This window comes from Coptis chinensis, chromosome 8, assembly GCF_015680905.1.
Source record: "Coptis chinensis isolate HL-2020 chromosome 8, ASM1568090v1, whole genome shotgun sequence".
In the NCBI taxonomy this organism is placed as follows: domain Eukaryota; kingdom Viridiplantae; phylum Streptophyta; class Magnoliopsida; order Ranunculales; family Ranunculaceae; genus Coptis; species Coptis chinensis.
Window position 1 is genome coordinate 27,548,724 of NC_141463.1, and position 19,083 is coordinate 27,567,806.

A 19,083-nucleotide genomic window follows, 5' to 3' on the forward strand; every position below is an offset into this window, starting at 1 on the left:
AACACCTATCCGAGAGGTGTGAGCCATGCCAAAAGCACGATAATATGAGTAAACTACATGTTATCGAAGTTGCATCCCATGCTAAGCCCGTGGCCATTTGCCAAATGGGGCTTAGACATTGTTGGTCCTTTACCTAAAGCTCCGTAGTATGTGATTCCTTCTTGTGGCAACCGACATTTTTTACCAAATGGGTAGAAGCAAAGCCTTTGGTCCAAATCCATGCTTCCAACGCCAAAATGTTTTATGGAGAAATATTGTTTGTCGTTTTGGCATCCTTTTATGCACTTGTATCGGATAATGGTAAACAATTTGATCTTTGAAGAAATTTGTCGGTTAAGGCTAATTTGAAGATACGGCATAACTTCTCCGCACCTTATCATCCGCATGAAGCAATGGCAGGCCGGCTACCAATAAGGTGATTTTGGCCAACCTAAAAGAGGCGTTTGATCGGCGCAAAGGAAATTGGGTCAAGGAGTTGCCAACGTGTCTTATGGGCTTATATGACAACGCCAAAATATTCAACTGCATTATCACCTTTTAACCTTGCATATGGTGTTTGAAGCGCCTTACCTACGAACTGATTTCCAAGACATCTCGGTCGATTGATTCGCGGTTGAAACAGTTCCAATGACACTACTTTGGCTCAGTCAAAAGCTCTTATTGATGAGGTTCGTTCTGAGGGACTACAACAGCTTATTAAGTATCAAGCTGACATGAAATGGAACTACGACAAGAAGATCCGTCCTAAGTCTTTTGCTCCTGAAGACTGGGTTCTCTGTAGAAACCCAAAGCTTATAGAATCAGGAAAGTTTGGGGAAAATTGGCAAGGACCCTACATCATAGATCGTCTAGCATCTAAGGGGTCATATTTCCTCCGTACTATTTCTGGAAGAATAATAGAGAAGCCATGGAATGCTTACCACCTTCGCAAGTTTTACCGTTAGGAAATTTTTTGCAATTTTACATTACTCCATCAATAACAAATCTATCCATCTATGTAGTTCGTTCTATTTTATCCATCAATAAAGACATTCAACTTCCATTCTCTTAGTTTGGTTGTCATTTTACATTTCTTTATTCGTCTGTACTTTTACTTTTAACAATATCATTCATTAACGTTCATTCTAGGGAGGTCATTCATATTATGCCTTTTTCGGTCCAAGTAATTCGCATTCATGCCTACTTGACGGAAATCCAGTCAATAAGATGGTTATTCTTGCTCGAACAATTATTGCAATACTCCCACAATACAATATCCGCGTGCTAACTCCACTACTAAGGCAATGGCGTTGTGTTTTAGTTTGGTCCCAGTGCACGGATGACGACTTTGAACCCGTGACAACTCCAACTGTTGTCAGGCCTTGCTTCACGTTCGGTACAAATATTTTAACACCTGAATAGCTAGGTTCATTAAGGACGATCATGTCCCTTTTGCCTTTCAATAATTTTCTCCGATGGTTCTATATTGGGAGATTTGTCTCTCTACATGGGGGTGTCTCGTTCTTTTACATTGATCAACAACACTAAGTTTTATACAGGTATGTTATCTGACATCACAATGATATTCAATAGCCAACACATGCTTTATTTTCATAAAAGAATTTTTTAGCTCTACTGGTATTACATACTACGCAATCACATGTTCATTGGTTTGAGAAAATCCAATGGTTTCTTCCCAACTTTTCGCGATATACAACTCTCGCATACAAATCTTTGTAATTCATCTTCTCACGCTCTAGTTCATCTCCCCGCTTCTATTAAAGTCTCTCACCGGTTGTCTTACTTGGACGATTCACGCGATGTGCCATTTGCACATGATCTTGGCCGAGCATTTCGTTTAAATCTGTCATTAAACTTTGTTATTTTTCTCAACCTCTTTTTTTCGACGTTTAAGTTCCTCGATCTTTGGTCGCCACGAAAGTGACTTCAATTCTATCACATCTGCTTTTAAGTGTTTGTGTTCCTCCGTTATCTCACAGGCTTTCCCAAATTCTTTCAGACGCCATCTCCTCTGCTTCTTCCGTCCGCTCGGTTAAGTTTTTGTTTTCGTCTTCTAACTCTTTGATGGTTCCGCTTAACGCTTTGTTTGCCTCTTCCAATTTTTGGTTGAGTATCTTCACTTTCTTTATTTCTTCTAAGGCATTGACTTCATTCATAACGATATTTTTCTTCGCGACTTTTTCATGAATTTCTTTGGTCCGTACTACCGCCGTTTTAACCTGCGGCAAAAAATATCTGATTTCATCATTTTTTGACTTAAACACAAGTTTGCAATAACTGATAAAAATAATACTATCATACCTAGTTTATATTATCGAAGATCATTGACATTGCTCTGTCATATTCTCCGATGTTCTCCGTATTCTGGTCACATTTTTGATATTTTTCGAGCCCTTCCATTGGCGTAATCCCGGGTGACTCCTTCACTTCGTCTTCCAAGCTTGAACATCTCTGCTTCATCTGCAATTTTCATTGGTTTAGTTTTGGACACAAATTTTTTACCGTCCTAACGCAATAGTAAAAATCAAAGGTCAACTTACTATTAACAGATTCTGTGGTTTTCCTCCATGAGTAGTATTACCCCTGACAGTACTTGCCAGTGGTTGTTGCATTCTTTGCTCCTGCATTTTGTTTTGCCGTTTGTTTTCTTTCACCGACTTTGTGTTCTTCGCTGCACTATCTTTTGTAAGTATCACTGTTTCGTTCTTTTCTCCGCCATTCTTTTCCTGTTATACCAAACCAGAACGAGATATTACATCTCACCACACTTTTACATTTATATGTTTTCTACGGAACATACCTTTTCCTCTTGATGTTGCGTATGTATTATCTTTCGTCTGGAATGTTTTGTGCATTGTAGTCTCGTCCCTCGAGGCATCATACATTGTAACGTTGGTTTTTTCTCTTGATCTCCGTTCGCCCGTTTTCTTGTGGCACATCTTCTTTTATACAATTCACTTTTTTTGCTTGGCAAACTCAGCACTAGTTCTCGCTGTGTTAACTCCGTTCCATCTTCTTTTTCACTATCGCTATCGCTGCCAAATATTGCAGTTTTGAGACTCTTACTCCTCTTCGCCATTTCAATGTGTGCCTCCTTGGACTTATCGGGCCGTTGTTCGATACCCCCATAATGTCGGAAATCAACGATATCATCAAAGTAGCTCAGATCTACCAATCTTTCATCAGAGCATTCATGAAAGAAGAAACGAAGATTGTTCTCCACTTCCTTGTCCAATTCAATGTCTGGTAGTGTACTCGCATTTTCTGTTAGACACAAAAATAACTCGTGTTAGTCAACAGTTTACTCGTAGTACAATTTTCAATACTTATGTTTTGGCTTACCTCGAAATTTGTTCGGCACTTTAAACTCTCGGCAGATTCCACTTCCCTCGTAAAGCGATGCAATCTATCCCATCCGATGTATACTTTTGGAAACCCTTTAAAACTTCGTTTGAATCCTTGAATTCAACTTCAAATTTTAGGTACCCTTTCGTCAAGATGGGCTTTCGGTCGTATCAACGCGAAGATTTCTTGAGCCCCGAACCTTCTGTTAAATTCATTTTGTAAACGGTGCGCTCTCGTAAAGATTAGCTAGAAATATATTGGCAGTTGTCCCGGTGCAATTTGCCACCACTCCAGTAATTGCGCTATTTCTTTGCTCAAAGGAATTGCGTTCCTGCAATTTAATTGTGTGTAAGCCATTACTACTTCATCTTCTTCGATTTTCGTTTCAAATTCGTACACTTCCTCCATCTCAAATTTCTCGAGTCCTAGTATTTTCTGTATTTCCTTAAGCGACCATCGACGCGGTTCCAGGTAGTCGCTGTATCTGTCACCTTCTTTCCACCTCACCAAGTCTGCGATCGTCATCGCGTTTCTTCTCGAAAGTATTTTTCCCCGTGATAGTACGGTAGAGTCCACCAAAACATAGAACGAAAAAAAATCGGGTCGATTGCGAAAACCGGTTTCTCTAAAGCCACAAGGGTGAACCAGCCCGGATAAAGGGGTCACGTGTGCGGTGCCCCTCCTTAGCAGGCAATCGCACTATATCGTATTTGATTTATATCGGTTTACAGCCTTCATCCTCTTCATTCTTCACCATCTTTACAAAGAAGATGAAGAGTTCGCGCGACAACACCAACATCGCTTTACTTTTTGGCTCGTCTCGACATGTTCGAACAGAGTTCCTAAGGACATAGTTCAACAGTTCAACGCCATGCAACCAAAAACAAAAACGCTTATCGCCCAAAGGTTACTTATCAATATCATCGGAATCCAATATCGCCGAAAAGTGCTACATATTGGAATCCTCCGCTTCACGCCTTTACACGATTGTGAGATGGCTTCAACAGTTGTTGGAATAACAATCTTTGCTCTCAAAGACGTCCAAATAACAGAGTGAGCTTTGTGGATAAGCAATTTATTTCGTGACCTTTCCGATCGGTTTTATCGATGCGATAGTTAAAGATGGGATGAAGAAGATGAAACGCAGAGTTGCCTCGAAACCAATGGACCGTATAATTATCAAACCACAAGATTAACCTTTGTTTTTTTTTTTTTGAAAACGAAATTTACACACCGTCACGGCTTTTCTGTCCACGATGGTTTAATACTTTGGAGAACACGGTGGTGTTTTCCTCTCTAAGATTTCTCTGCTAAGGCATGCGATATTTCTCTGTGTTCATCTTTTAATATATACGCTGGTCCAATGTTTACGTCCGTATGTAATTCTGTTTAGCCAAACCGACTTCATGTGCAAGACTTGATGCTAAGCCTTATCCAATTCGGATTTAATTTAGGAGTCCTAGTTTCTGTAGTCTTTTCGCGTGACATTTTTTCGTTATTTCGGACATATATCGAATTCCTATTATTTCGTTCACCGTAATTCGTCGATTTATGTCCGTTCCGTCGGATAATTCGCGGATTTTTCTCCATAGTTTTCAACGGTCTAATCCTCGTATTGCTATTCCACTGCTGGTACGCATCATCGACATCACTTTCGCTTTGTTACGACATGCCTTCGGTACAGTATTAATCACTCAATTTCTTTTTGATATTTTCGCTCGTATTTTATTTATGTGCATTTTTTCTTTTATCTGTGCATTTTCGCCATTTTTTTTTTTTAACTTCGTCATTGCGTCCGATTACGCGTAATTTAACATTATTTCGTTTCCGATAATTCCGCGACTTACGCTGATTGTCCATTTTTCTTATCGATTCGTTCACCGCGACACTTTGTTATACACTCAAGCTTACTCTTCTTTGCCATGTGAACTTTGTTAAGCGACAAAGAGGGCGATGTTTCAACCCCACCTACGTGGCAAACGCCCATTAGTAGGGGTCTCTATTTTATTCATTTAATCAACGGGGCTAAAGCCCAATTCGCAATATCATGGATCAATGTACAGGCCCATTTACTCATGTGTCTAAAGGCTGAACCTTAGCCACATGGCTTGCCACTAATATCGTTGATTTATGTCCGGATTCATTTCTTATCAAAAAGATAGTTATCAGTTGACAGTTATACTCTATCACAATTACTCAAGATACAAGATTACTTAAGCTACAAGGACTCTCTACTCTACCTCTATAAATATCAAACTATTTCTCATAAGGAACTACGTGGAAACTTGATCCCTAGAGAACAGATCTTGGGTACGTAGGCAGCCATTATTTGGTTGAGTTTCATCTCCCCCAACATCAAATTCCTCTGTTTCTTAGTGCGTTCGTCAGCATTGCTCTCGTTGTGTTGAAGTAGTTTATTGCCGAAACAATAAGATTAGGGCTGAACTATACCAAGGTTTACATGATTCTCTTGTTGTTGGGGTCATGATACAAATTTGCAACAAACCCGACTGGTATAATTTATTTCTTTCATTTTCTTTTTCTTTTTTTACATCTTACTATATCTGTAATTTACCTTTCCCGTTACCTATAGGCAATGTTGGTCATAGAATAATATTGTCGTCAAGTTATATAGGAAGTCCTCGCGATATGCACCAAAGGTACTATGATGCAATGGCCTTGGTTCAAAAATTTGGAAAGAATGATCTCTTTATTACAATGACTTGCAACCCTAACTGGGATGAAATCAGAGAAAACTTATATCAGGGCCAGACACCGCAAGATCGTCCAGAAGTTGTAGTCCGTGCGTTTCATGCAAAATTTGAACAACTCAAGATTGATCTCTTCACAAAAAACATCTTGAGTAAAGTAGTAGCACATGTTCACGTCATTGAGTTCCAAAAAAGAGGTCTCCCACATGCGCATATACTCTTGATCCTTGATGATGATGATAAGTTCGGCACTCGTAATGACTACGACAATGTTGTTCGAGTAGAAATTCCATATCCGGATTCAGAGCATGTCTTATATGATTTAGTCAAGCGACATATGATTCATGGACCCTGTGGCTACCTTAAAACTAGATGTTGTTTGCATGAAAGACGGTTTTTGCAAGAAAAAATATCCGAAGGATTTTGCTGAAGTCACGGTACAAGGAAACAACTCTTACCCTACATATAGAAGAAGGCGTAATGGTTGGGTATGCTGACTCTTTCCAAGGGATTATCTATTGACAATCATTAGGTTATCCCTTATAATTCTTGGCTCCTGAGGAAATATGATTGTCACATCAATGTCAAAATATGCTCAACAATCAAGTGTGTGAAATATCTATACAAGTATGTGTACAAAGGATCCGACCGGATATCTATGGAGGTAAATTCCACGTCACATGATGATCGAGATGAGATAAAGCAATTTATAGATGCACATTGGGTTACACCTCATGAAGTGCTCTGGAGAATATTCAAGTACTCAATAAAATTTATCCATCAGTTTATGGCCTTCAAGTTCATCTTAAAAAAACATGCCCCAAGTCCTTTACTCTGAGGGTCAAGATCTACGGGAGTTGCTATCAAATGAAAAGACCTCACGCACGATGTTAACTGAGTTTTTCAGGAAGAATGCATTGGACATCGATGCAAGGCAGTATTTGTATCGTGAATTTCCAGAGCACTATACATGGAATAATTCTCAAAGATGCTGGAAGAAAAGACGAGGACTTAACAAGATGATTGGCAGGATACATACTGTGTCACCTTCCGAAGGAGAAAGATTTTACTTAAAATTGCTCCTTGACCATGTTAGAGGCTCAACCTCTTTCAATGACTTAAAGACCGTTCACTCTTACGAGTGCTCAACGTTTAAAGAAGCTGCTGAGAGATTGGGTCTACTTGAACGTGATAATGCAATAAGGGAGTCATTGTTGGAGGTAGCTAATATTCATATGCATTTAGCACTAAGACAATGCTTTGTTACCATTTTAGTACATTGCCAACGAATGGGTGTCCGTGTTTTATGGGACAAGTTCCGCGAGTATATAACCGATGATTTCTCTTCTAAAACTTGCTCCACTCACAAGACAAATCGTTTTGCTCACAGAGTTGAATTCATTGTTATCCCAATACAACAAATCTATTTCTGATTTTGATTTGCCATGCATATCAGAAACATGCATTCAATGCTCTTCAGACTTTAGCATAATTATGGAGGAACATCGAGTACCTATACCACCTGAAGACTTGGCATCCATTCAAAGCTTGAATGCTGATCAGCGCTTTGCTTTTAATACTATTATGCATTCAGTTGAACGTAACGAAAGCTCTGTTTATTTTATTGATGGACCAGGAGGCACTGGGAAAACATTTCTGTACCGGTCAATCTTAGCCAATTTGAGGAATATGGGTTGCATAACAATTTCTACATCCAGCTCTGGTATTGCTGCCACGATGTTTCCAGGAGGTCGTACAACACACTCAAGGTTTAAAATACCTATAAAACTAGGATCAACACCCACTTGTAATATAAGTAAGCATTCTCCCTTGGCTGAATTGTTGCGAGAATCCTCAATTATCATCTGGGATGAAGCTACAATGACCCATCATCATGCATTTGAGGCTTTGGATAGAACCTTGAGAGATATCATGGATGTTGAGCTGCCTTTTGGTGGTAAAGTTTTGGTAATGGGTGGTGACTTTCGCCAAACACTACCTATTGTAAATAAGGGTACAATAGCACAGACTATAGATGCATGTGTAACAAAATCGATTTTATGGAACTATGTAAAAGTCATCCATCTTAGAGTGAATATGTGTGCATTAGAGGATGCTTCATTTTTTGATTTTTTACTTCGTATAGGGGACGGGGCTGAGACATGTATCAATGGAGACATGGTAAAGATATCTGATGACATGATCATACCATGGGTGGACGATCACTCTCTTACTCAGCTAATAGACAGTGCGTTCCTAGACTTACAACAAAATGCAGGCAATATAAATTATGTAGTCCAGTGAGCTCTCATTACTCCAACCAATGATACTGCTGATCGTATAAACAAACATGTCATTCAAAATTTTGAAGGGGATGAAGTCATGTACTACTCATTTGATCATGTTGAGAATGATGAACGCCATCTATACCAACATGAGTTCCTTAATTCTATTAATCCAAGTGGCCTGCCTCCTCACATATTGACTTTGAAGATAGGATCACCAATAATGCTTCTTAGAAACATTGATCTGAAAAACAGACTATACAACGGAACAAGGTTAATATGCCAGTCTTTTCTACCAAACTTGATTCATGCAGAGATTGCTACGGGTGGTTTTAAAGGTGCACATGCTTTCTTTCACCGTATACCCCTGAAGCCTAATGAAGATCTGAAGCTTCCATTCAATATGATAAGAAAGCAGTTTCCCATTTGTTTGTGTTTCGCTTTGACCATACATAAAGCTTAGGGGCAAACACTGCCTCACGTTGGTGTTTACTTACCAGATCATGTATTCAGCCATGGCCAACTCTATGTGGCACTCTCAAGAGGTTAATCTAGACACACAACCAAAGTATTAGTCAAGAAAGGAAACCAACCAGGTTACTTTGGAACTTTCACAAGGAATGTGGTCTACACTGACGTGTTCTCCTCATTTAACTCCAAAGTAGAAGAAGCAAGGTATATATCACACATTTCTTGAAATTAATTTGTTATATTTTAAATGGAAGATCCATTTTTTTTTTTGCTAATCTCTCTTCTTGGCAGGTCAGATTATTCTCTAAACGTCAACTAAAGGTTGGCTCAAATCTCAGAAGATTCCATCGAGGTTCGTCATGTCGATCATTCTCCATGTTTCTTGATTTAAAAATCTCAAAACCTTATTGTTATCAGTGTGTAGATATTTAAGACAACTTACAACTTTCACTCTCCAATAAGATTGTTGACAATTTCCCTTATTTAGGTCTCTCTATTTCGGTTCAGTGGTTAAAAGAAGAGGTTGTACAATGGAAGTTTCAGATCTATAGCAGTTACTGGGTGGTTGCTCATTGTTAGAAGTAAGTTTTAATTTTAGGAATAGTCTATTAGTCACTACAACCTGCTCTTACATTTAGTTTTGTAATTCTTTAGTCCATCATTTGTATATATTTCACTATGTATCCATTATCATCATTAAACTACTTGCTGGAGTGGTTTGGTCACTACTGAATTTTCTTTATATGTGTTATGGCTAAAATTTGCCATAGCTATCTTTGGATATTCATTTTATAGCTATAAGTCAGTATTCTGTTAACCTACAACCTAGGTCTTTGTTAAGATTCTAACGTTGATTCACATCCCACCTTCATACTTTATGCTAGTTCTAGATTAAGTTTATTTAAGGAAGGTATCTCATAGGGCGCACCCATGGTTTTGTACATCTGGTTATACATATAACACATGGCACCCGGAAAAATGAATTTAGGGGTCATTTTAGTTGCAAATGATCTTCCCACGAACATAGTTTATAGTACTCTAATTTTCGTTTCTTCATCTTATATTATGTCTAGCTTAGTGTTGTTTATTGTGTATAATATGTAATATATTGTTCCTTAGTTCGATTAACATATCATTTTCACGATCTAAATATATATCTCTATGGTTCGAGTATTCTCTCTCCGTGTGTGCAAGTTCTACTTCTTCATCTCCCACCTTTCACTCTATCTTCGACAGCTATTGTTCACACATAAAGGAAAATAACATTCATAACAATTCCTTCTTCCTTCTTATCAGCTACAAGAACTATTCAACCCCTATCATCTGCCACTTCTTGAACTAGAACTCAGGAAAAATCACTTTTTAATCCAATCAGATTAAACTCTTCTACTTTTATTGGATATATACTCAGAAGTTCCACTTTAACTCATCAACCAATTCTCCAAATCTTCTTGATCGTTCGGACTCGAATATTCTTTTCTCCCACTCTCTTAAACCGAATGAACGAATGCTCTCTCTCCCCACTCTTCCATTCAAAGGTGATCCGATCTACTTTCTAACCGATGGTTTAACATTGTCAAAGAGAATGAGATCACGCATTTAGTTTTAATTTTGTAGTGGGTTTTTTTGTCCAATCCTATTTGTGTTTTGTATATCGTACTTTAGTCGATTTCCACAAAATAGACAACAACTGAAACTGAGAAAGTGAAATACCCAGTATTTGTTCAGTTAGTAGCACTAATTGTTAGTTGGGTTCGCTTTCTTTCACTATTCTATCTTATAGTTCCCGTTCATCACTTATATTTATGAGTTTAAGCCCATTCTTTTGTAAATATACTTGGGGTGCTAATTTTGAATTTTTGATGATAATTTGCATATCGTAGGTTCATGATGCTGCAACAATCTTTTATCTAAAATCTTCTAGGTTATTAATTTTTTCCCTTAAAATCTTTGCATCAGTAAAATGATTTCATACTGCCTTTATCATTGGCATTTTCTTAATTGTGTTTTATTTAGAGAAGCCTTTCCGGTGCCCATCAAGTCTTAGACAACATTCAGCTTAGAGTATGATTGTAGAAGCTTTTAGCTTTGTTAATGGTACTATTTCACAAAGTATAGACACAAATTTAGAGTGTCACTGTCCACAATTAGGCCATCCATGTGAGTTATTTAAGTTTCTTTTGGCGTGAAGTAGTTGTTGCTTTGGAATTGGATGTTGGAATTCTATTAGTTAGTATTAGTTAGCTGGTGAATCTTATAGTATTGCTTCTTTTTCATACATTTAAATCTTAATACTTAAAAGTCTATTGTCCCTAATCAATGCGTAGGTCACAAATCTAACAGTTTTCTTATGGTTGAGTTTTGGATTTTGCTAAAGTTGGGATTGAGTGTAGTACAGCTATAACGCCCGTATTTAAAATACGTTTTTTTTTTTCTATTTATTAATTAATTAAATTTATTTATTTAAAAATCGGCTGGATTGAATTTGGATATGTGGGCTTGGTTTCTGGGCCCGAGTCTGTGTTGGGCTTGGGTTTCAGACCCAAGTATATAAACACATTGTTCTAGAGAATAGAGTTCTAAGAAAAATAAAATAATAAAAATGGAGGCAGAGCTAGAAGCTTGTTTGCTTTCGGCGTTGGGATGGAGCGACGATTTATTTAGGAGGAATTCGTCGAGCTGTTCATTAAAGTGAGTAGTTATATTTTTATTCTATTTCGCAAAAAGCTTTACTGTCAGTTCTCGCTCAGTATCTGTATTTCCTTATTTTTTTCGCATCCTGTGGAATTATTGAGTATGGTTAGATGTTAGTATAGTTACTTTTATGTAATTAATTGAAAACGTTGGTTTTGAATATGCTGGAGCTGCGGCGCGAGCTCCGAAATCGTTTTTACTTTTGTTGATTGTTTTGATGTTGGTTGTTGAGGTTTGGGCGGGGTGTTGTTGGGAGTTGTTGAAGGGGGTTAATGGGTGCAGGTGGAAGTTTGGAACAGGCGTTACTGGAGGGCCGAGATATCGATCCAGTTTGAGGAAGGAGTGTTAGAGTTATGAAACGAGTTTTTGGTGTTAAACTAAGTTGTAGGGGTTTTGTTTTGGGGCATTTTCAGTTGGGTTTGGAGTGGTGGCTGCAGAGAGGAGCGGTGGTGGCCAAAATTAGTGCTGCTGGCGCTGGTGAGAGAGGGGGAAATCGGGTGTTGTTGGTATTGGAAGGTTGGGTTTGTCTTGGGGTTTAAAACCGAGCTATTTCCATTTAGTTTGGAGGGCTGGTGGTGGCCGGCGTGCGAACTGGCGGTGGCTGAAATTGGTGGCAGCAGGTGAGGAAGATGACTATTTCGGCTGGGCCTGGGGTTTGGGCCTTAGATGGCTGTTGGGCTGGGCCGAAATGCTTAAGTTCTTTGGGCCATTTTATATTTCTTTTGTTTTAGTTTTGGGCCCGATTTTTGGTTGTTTTGTATGGGCCAGTTCTAATATTAGTCTATGGGCCCATTTCATTTGTTTTGATTGGGCCGGTTTCAGTTAAATTTTGGGTTGAACCCATTTGTATTTTTGGACTAGTTTAAGTTAAGTTTTGGGGCGCTTCTTTTTTGTTTGTTTTTCTAGTTTTTAGCCAGGTCAAAAGTTTTGGTAGGTTTAATATTCTTGGGGCCATTTTTTTTTTTTTAATACCCCTACATTGTTTTTAATATTTTTGGGATTGTTTTTTATAGAAAATTTTTATAGAAAATCTTTAAATCTAAGCTTTTGACTCGAGACTAGGTTTATTTTTTAATATAAATTATTCTCTTTTTCACCCTTCCAAAATAACTTTTGTAGATAAGATAACTACCGTAATAAAGATTGAATAAGATAACTACTTTTTAGATAAGATAACTACTTAGATTTTGGGTTTGAATAGAATTTAGCAAAAGTAATGCGTATTGCTCCAAAAGTTAAATTTGACACTACTACTTGCTTTCATCCTTGTGGGCGTTATAAACTTATATATTTTAAAATCGATGCACTTGGCATGCTATAAACTTATATATTTTAAAATGCAGATGCACCACGTTATAAACCTATATATTTTAAAAATGCATACACACCACGCATTTTAAAATACGATACAAAATGCATTTGATTATTTATTCCGTGGGTTTGATTAACTACTATTAAATGAAACGGGTTGGTTTAGAGTTTATTGTTTATAAATTTAGAATATAGGGATTAGGGTTTATGTCTTAAGGTTTAGGGTTTAGGCTTAGGGTCTAGTTTATAGGGGTTAGGGTTTAGTGTCTTAAGGTTTAGGGGTTTAGGCTTAGGGGTCTAGTTTATAAAGATTTTGGGTTTAATGTCTAGTGGTTTTGGAGTTTAGACTTAACGACTAAGATCAAATGCCTCCACAAAATATTGAGACATAATATTTTTAGTTTTTTCATTACCTAAAAGCTTGGTCTGCCAACAGATAAAGATATGGGCCACTCATATAGGCACAAGTACCGTGGAAAGAAGTATTGTCCAAGGGCTCTTATTCCCTCAAGACTCATACACTCACCGGATACACCCTAGATGCCCTCTTTTCATTATATGCATTTTTAAAATGAAGGAGTGTAGTTATAAGTGAATTTTTTGTGTGTGAAATTTAATTTTTTATTTTGTATCCCACTATATTACCTCTTAGTCGGTTATGTTTGTTTCCAAGTGAGGATATTTTCGCCTCATTCTTGGTAAAGTTGGATAACAATTGGTTAGTTCCATATTCCTACAAATTGGGGTATTAAATTCTAAACAAATTTAAGAGGAGTCTTAGGACTACTAAATATTTATAACTAAGTCCTCTAACTAATTTTCTGGTGATAATTTGGCCCCTCAGTGCCCCTCAACCCGCCCTTGGCAAAACTCAAAAGTTGGCCCTCACAGATTTGAGGGAGGCCCGACCACCCTCCTCATGCTTGTTAGGGGCGGGCTAGGTCTCTGGGTTCCGAGAGGCCCGGCCCTATTTGGCCCTTCCCCAAGCCCTCACTTGGCCCTCTTTTTTTTTTTCGATAAGATATATATATTTTTTTTACATTATATATGTAAAGTACCACAATTATCCCTATTTGAACTAAATATTTTCACTACAAATAATGTTTAATAATAGTAGTTTACCACATATCATATGAGGTATTTTGTAATTTGAGTAAAAGAGTTCAAATATAAAAAGAAAAGTGAATTATGATTATTTTGTGTAAACCCAAAATAGAGGTGATAATTTATGTATTATACTATATATTTGTGTAAACCCTAAAAGAAAACCATATTTTCTTGTTATTTTACATTATATTTATGTATTATACTATAATTATCTAAATTGTATAAAAAAAAATTATTAAATTAGTTTTCAATAGGGGATAAATTATAACATAATATAATATATGCACTTTTGTAATTGATTTAATGATATGTATATAAGTCATACATAAAGCAAATCCAACCTAACAACATAGTTAAGTATTAAAAATGTAGATATTTTAAGAATATCATCTCTTCCACCATCTCTATCTATTTTTTTTTTTCTAAAGATATAAGAATTAGTTTTGTATACTTATATACATATCATTAAATCAATTACAAAAAAAATTACAAAAAATTAAAAAAAAAATTACAAAAAAAAAAAAAAGTAAACTAGTGAAGTATAATTAGACCGGGCCCGACCCGGCCCTCATTTGGCCCTCAAAAATGAGGGGCGAGGGGCTGGGTAAGGGCTTGAGTTTTCATGCTTGACCCTACTCGACCCGGCCCTCAATATCAAATAGGAGCGGGCTGACCCGACCCTCAATCATGAGGGCTTTTATGGTTTGAGGGCCGGGCTAGCTTGGCCCGACCCTTTTATCACCCCTAGGGCCAGTCCATAACACTTAAAATAGATCTTTTTGGGTCTTTCAATGTTTGAGACTTTTGGGTTCTAAGGTTTGGGCTTGGCCAGTTGGGTCCGAACCATTACTTTAGCCATGAGCCCATGAGCCATGCACATTGACCTTAGCCATAAACCATGGCTATGACCCTGAACCTGTCGAACGTGGAAACGACAGTTTGACTTTGACCTTGACCGTCGACTGTTGACTTTGACTTTGACCGTTGACTGTGGAATGTTGACTTTTTCCCGTTTTTCACATATTTAAGAATATGGACAAATATAGTAATAAAATATTGTCGGATATTATATAACGTTGTTTGTCATTACCTAATTAAGATTTGACGTGAGTAGTGTGTAAAACATATATATATTGGGCTTTGATTGTGGACTGTGGACTGTTTAATTGTGCTACATTTTATGTTGTAAATTCTATGGACAAATCAAATGCTAAAATGTTGTGAAAGCTTGTATAAATTTGGTTGTCATTTATCTAATTAAGATTTGACGTGGATATTGTAACACTATGTAATGTGTGAGATATATATATTGAATGCAATAGTTTTGGAGACATAGATTTATATAAACGCTCCATTATTATATATGTGAGATGCTACTATGAGGTAGTATAGTATTTGTGGATATTTTCCCACGGGATTATGGCTTAGTGCAATAATATATTGGCACGTGAAAGAATGAAAGTGGTTATGAGATATAATTAAGATATTTCTAAATATTGTGGTTTAGTGCAATAAGGTATTTGACCTGCACGTGATATAGTGGAATGTTTATGAGTCATAAATGTATGACACCTGAATAAATTACGAAACGAAAATCCTAACCCACCGACTACCACAACCTCATGTGATATGCCCCGTGGGGCGATGTGATATATAAGATGTTGTATATATAAGATGTTGATTGACCCATGTGTTGGGCAATCGTAGCCGAATAGTGGCTTGATTATTCCGTTTGCAAAATAGAACGAGACGCACGATATTTTATGCCGAATAGTGGCATTACTTACATAATGGCTTTCGTGTGAGGATTTACCTGGTGTGCGGCATCCCGCTCAGGGTGGTTACGCACGGAGTGGTTCATTATGTAAGGGGAGGCATGTGGATGTACATGTTCGGCGTTGGGTAGCGATTGTGGTAGCCAGGGAAACTAAGTAAGACATAGATACGACGTGATTTTAGGGACACGCAAAGAAAATCTTAAATAATATAATTATGGTAATATGTTGGTTATTTGTTTAGTTAGAACCTAAGGCGCCTCGATGGAGGAACTACATGCCTTATTTATTATGCGTATGATTTGTTGTGTGGTTAGTGGGAAGTTAAGGCGCCTCGTGGAGGAACTAAATGTCTTTTTATTATGCGTATGATTTGTTGTGTGGTTAGTGGGAAGTTAAGGCGCCTCAGTGGAGGAACTACCTGCCTTACGTATTGTACTTAAGGATGTTATATTAGTCGTTGAAAGTTAAGGCGCCTCGGTGGAGGAACTAACTGCCGTATGAATTGTGTATATATTTGGTATATGTATATGTTGTATTTTAGGGCTACTCATACCAGTATTTTTTATAATGCTGACCCGATTTGCATGTTTGCTTATCGGGTGTGTTCATTAAATGAACACAGTTGATAAGTCTTGACAGATTTAGTGTTGCAGAAGATTGGTTGCTGCTCGTGGTTTGCGTTAGCATCGTATTTCAAGATAGGCTTTGTTTTCCTTTGAGGTGATATAGGTTTTTCAGTTGAGACAAAGTTATTTTTATTTTCATTTGTTAATTTTTATAATGAAGATGACTTTTGTTTAAGTCTTATTTTTTATTGGTTTTTATTTATCCGCATATTTAAACTGTTTATGAGTTTTTGGGAGTTGAGAGTGTGTCACACCTCGGAGATCGAAGAGTCGGGAACAAATAATGTTTTTCCGAATTCTGTCGAAATTCGGGGTGTGACAACTGCAGTTAGTATGCTTAGACTAGATATAATAGCTGAAGTAGACATAGCCATACCTCTTGAAGGAACAATGAAAATAGTTTGAAATCCATTTATAATCAAGTAAGATTCTAAAATTGAATAAATGATTTTTAAGCATTTGCCTAATCTTTCAGTAACATTTGCTGGGTTTTTATGATGAATCATGTGATTGGACTATTCAACTAAGAATTTCATTATGGTTTCCATCCAATATGAAATTATATATGTATTTCATGTGATATGAATTGGTTATTGCTTAATATTGTGATTCATTTATGGTTAGAAACCATTTTTTATAGTTACCATTTTTTAGAGCTACCAATTTCAGTTTTTCTAAATAGTCAATTAGTCGTGTTTTAGGGGCCTGCTTTGAGAAAATCATTCTTGACCATTTGTGTTTTACATTTTTTGATGTGCCTATTTATTTGATGTGTAGTTCATTTTTCTTTTGCTCAGGTGATTGGTGATTGCTGACAATGTTGGTGATAATGTTGGTGATATTACTAGGATGGGTTCCGACCTTTTTGGCTCATATGTTGAGGCCTCCTATGCTACTTTGGCTGTTGCCTCCATCTTCTCCTATGGATTCAACCATCAGTTCACTATCATGATGTATCCATTACTCATCAGCTCCATGGGTATTATTGTCAGTCTGATCACTACCCTTTTTTGCAATTGATATATTTGAAATCAATGTTGTCAAGGAAATTGAGCCTGCATTGAAGAAGCAACTCATTACATCAACTATTTTTTTTTATCACTATTGGTATTACAATTGTTACCTGGCATGCGTTGCCATCATCCTTTACAATTTTGATCCTTTACAATTTTTGATTTTGGGGAGCAGAAATTTGTGAAAAATTAGTAAGTTACTTTACATGTCACGTGGTATGTCGAAAATTAGGCATAGTGCACTAAATTGATCTTCTTTGTAGGGAACTATTTTTTTGTGTTGCCATTGGTCTATGGGTAACCTCGGTCATTGGCTCCGTGATTGAGAGTACTCTACTAGCAATGCATACAGGTTTTCTATTCTAATAAATTTTTCTATATTCTTTATTATTTCTTGATCCGTCCTATATTAACTCTTATTTTCCGTTCTTCTGTTGCAGCCCCTTGCTAGATGTTGCTGATTCCTGCAGAACTGGAGTTGCTACTAACGTTATTTTAGGCCTTGCATTGGGATACAAAGCTGTCATTATTCCGATTTTCACCATTGCTGATGTGGTTGGCAAGAGCCACTTGATCCGAGAGAGAACTGTTACTCTTGATGTTACTGGAATCACTACTGATCTGCTGCTCTGGTTTCTTTGGCACTCCTTGGTGCCTTTGTAAGCCGTGCAAAATCTAAGTGCATCTAAGTGCTATTCAAGCAATACTTTGAGCGCAACATTCATCTAAAATCACAGCTTCGTGCCAACTACTTCTGATAAGTAGGGCATGCTTTGATTGAACCTTTGTCTGTGAAGTATGCATTGTTTAATTTGTTGCCCCTACCTCAATGAATACAATAAGTGCTACTAATTGAACTGTGTGAGAACTAATTTTCTCCCCTTTCTTTTCTACAATAAATGTGTAGCTTTATACTAAAACATTGTTTAAATTGAATGACGACAATGTGCTATTTATTTAGTCAATCAGTGCGTGGTGCATGATCAGTTGTGTGATTGTTCTCAATCAGTACTTTACTCTATTGCGGTACCCCAAGAAGCTTCCCAGGTTCTTCTCTGCATTCTCCCCAAACCATGCAGTTCTCAAGTCTAAAACCTTTCCATTCAAAATACAATAATCGAAACATGTACAAATTAAGCTTTGGTAACGAATGTTAGAATCTGTCTATCTAATACAACGTGCGCGAGCACGTGCATGATGCTAGTTTTTATAAAGCTTCCATCGACAAACATACATAAATAATGTCATATCACGTGTAGTGCTGCTAGTGAGTGATATAAAATGTCATCATTTTCAACCACTGGGCCCAAATTAGTATTATATATAAAGGACTAAGCTAGTTGTTAGTTAAAGTGAGTAAAGGTTGCTCTGGTTAGGGTCGATGTTTGTCAGAAGTAAAACCTAATATGGCTTTCCAAAGCTTAGAAAAGAGATGATAAAAAACTAAATAACTCTTAAAAACTCATATTCGGATGAATTTTATTATTATTTCACGTGCCTAAAGTGTATAGGCCGATACAGGATGTATCGTGTATCTTATCAAAGCGTATCGTGGGAGACATAACATTTTTGATACAACAGTGTGATAATGTGATACGTAACATTTTGCTTTCGATAAGATGCATATCGTGTATCGTACTATATTGAGAACCACAACAGAAATAACTGCAAATGAGAAAATAGTAACAAAAACAAAAGAGAAGGAGAAAACGATATTGATAACTACGACGCAAATAACTGAA

General features: G+C 37.1%; 3 protein-coding genes and 2 long non-coding RNA genes across 5 annotated transcripts; 4 read left to right on the forward strand and 1 right to left on the reverse strand.

Moving 5' to 3' along the window:
• Nucleotides 1–2,321: 2,321 nt before the first annotated feature.
• Nucleotides 2,322–2,935, reverse strand: LOC147480877 (uncharacterized). Its single transcript, XR_015207009.1, has 3 exons — nucleotides 2,801–2,935; nucleotides 2,541–2,726; nucleotides 2,322–2,460 (listed from the first exon to the last, which is right to left on the reverse strand). It is a non-coding gene; the product is annotated as an uncharacterized LOC147480877 (long non-coding RNA).
• A 3,083-nt stretch (nucleotides 2,936–6,018) lies between these two features.
• LOC147480878 (uncharacterized) lies at nucleotides 6,019–6,486 on the forward strand. Its single transcript, XM_086578770.1, has one exon. The coding sequence runs from the start codon at nucleotides 6,019–6,021 to the stop codon at nucleotides 6,484–6,486; it is 468 nt and encodes a 155-aa protein (XP_086434896.1).
• A 385-nt stretch (nucleotides 6,487–6,871) lies between these two features.
• Nucleotides 6,872–7,489, forward strand: LOC147480879 (uncharacterized). The gene has a single exon (XM_086578771.1). It carries the CDS (start codon nucleotides 6,872–6,874, stop codon nucleotides 7,487–7,489), a length of 618 nt encoding a protein of 205 aa, XP_086434897.1.
• A 61-nt stretch (nucleotides 7,490–7,550) lies between these two features.
• Nucleotides 7,551–8,360, forward strand: LOC147480880 (uncharacterized). The gene has a single exon (XM_086578772.1). It carries the CDS (start codon nucleotides 7,551–7,553, stop codon nucleotides 8,358–8,360), a length of 810 nt encoding a protein of 269 aa, XP_086434898.1.
• A 3,033-nt stretch (nucleotides 8,361–11,393) lies between these two features.
• On the forward strand, nucleotides 11,394–18,297 carry LOC147480881 (uncharacterized). Its single transcript, XR_015204723.1, has 4 exons — nucleotides 11,394–11,503; nucleotides 16,325–16,422; nucleotides 17,126–17,693; nucleotides 17,782–18,297. It is a non-coding gene; the product is annotated as an uncharacterized LOC147480881 (long non-coding RNA).
• The last annotated feature ends 786 nt before the right edge of the window (nucleotides 18,298–19,083 follow it).

Excerpts from the sequence above, each read along its gene's own strand:
- LOC147480878 (XM_086578770.1), top strand. The coding sequence starts at position 6,019 with ATGGCCTTGGTTCAAAAATTTGGAAAGAATGATCTCTTTATTACAATG.
- LOC147480880 (XM_086578772.1), top strand. The coding sequence starts at position 7,551 with ATGGAGGAACATCGAGTACCTATACCACCTGAAGACTTGGCATCCATT.
- LOC147480879 (XM_086578771.1), top strand. The coding sequence starts at position 6,872 with ATGCCCCAAGTCCTTTACTCTGAGGGTCAAGATCTACGGGAGTTGCTA.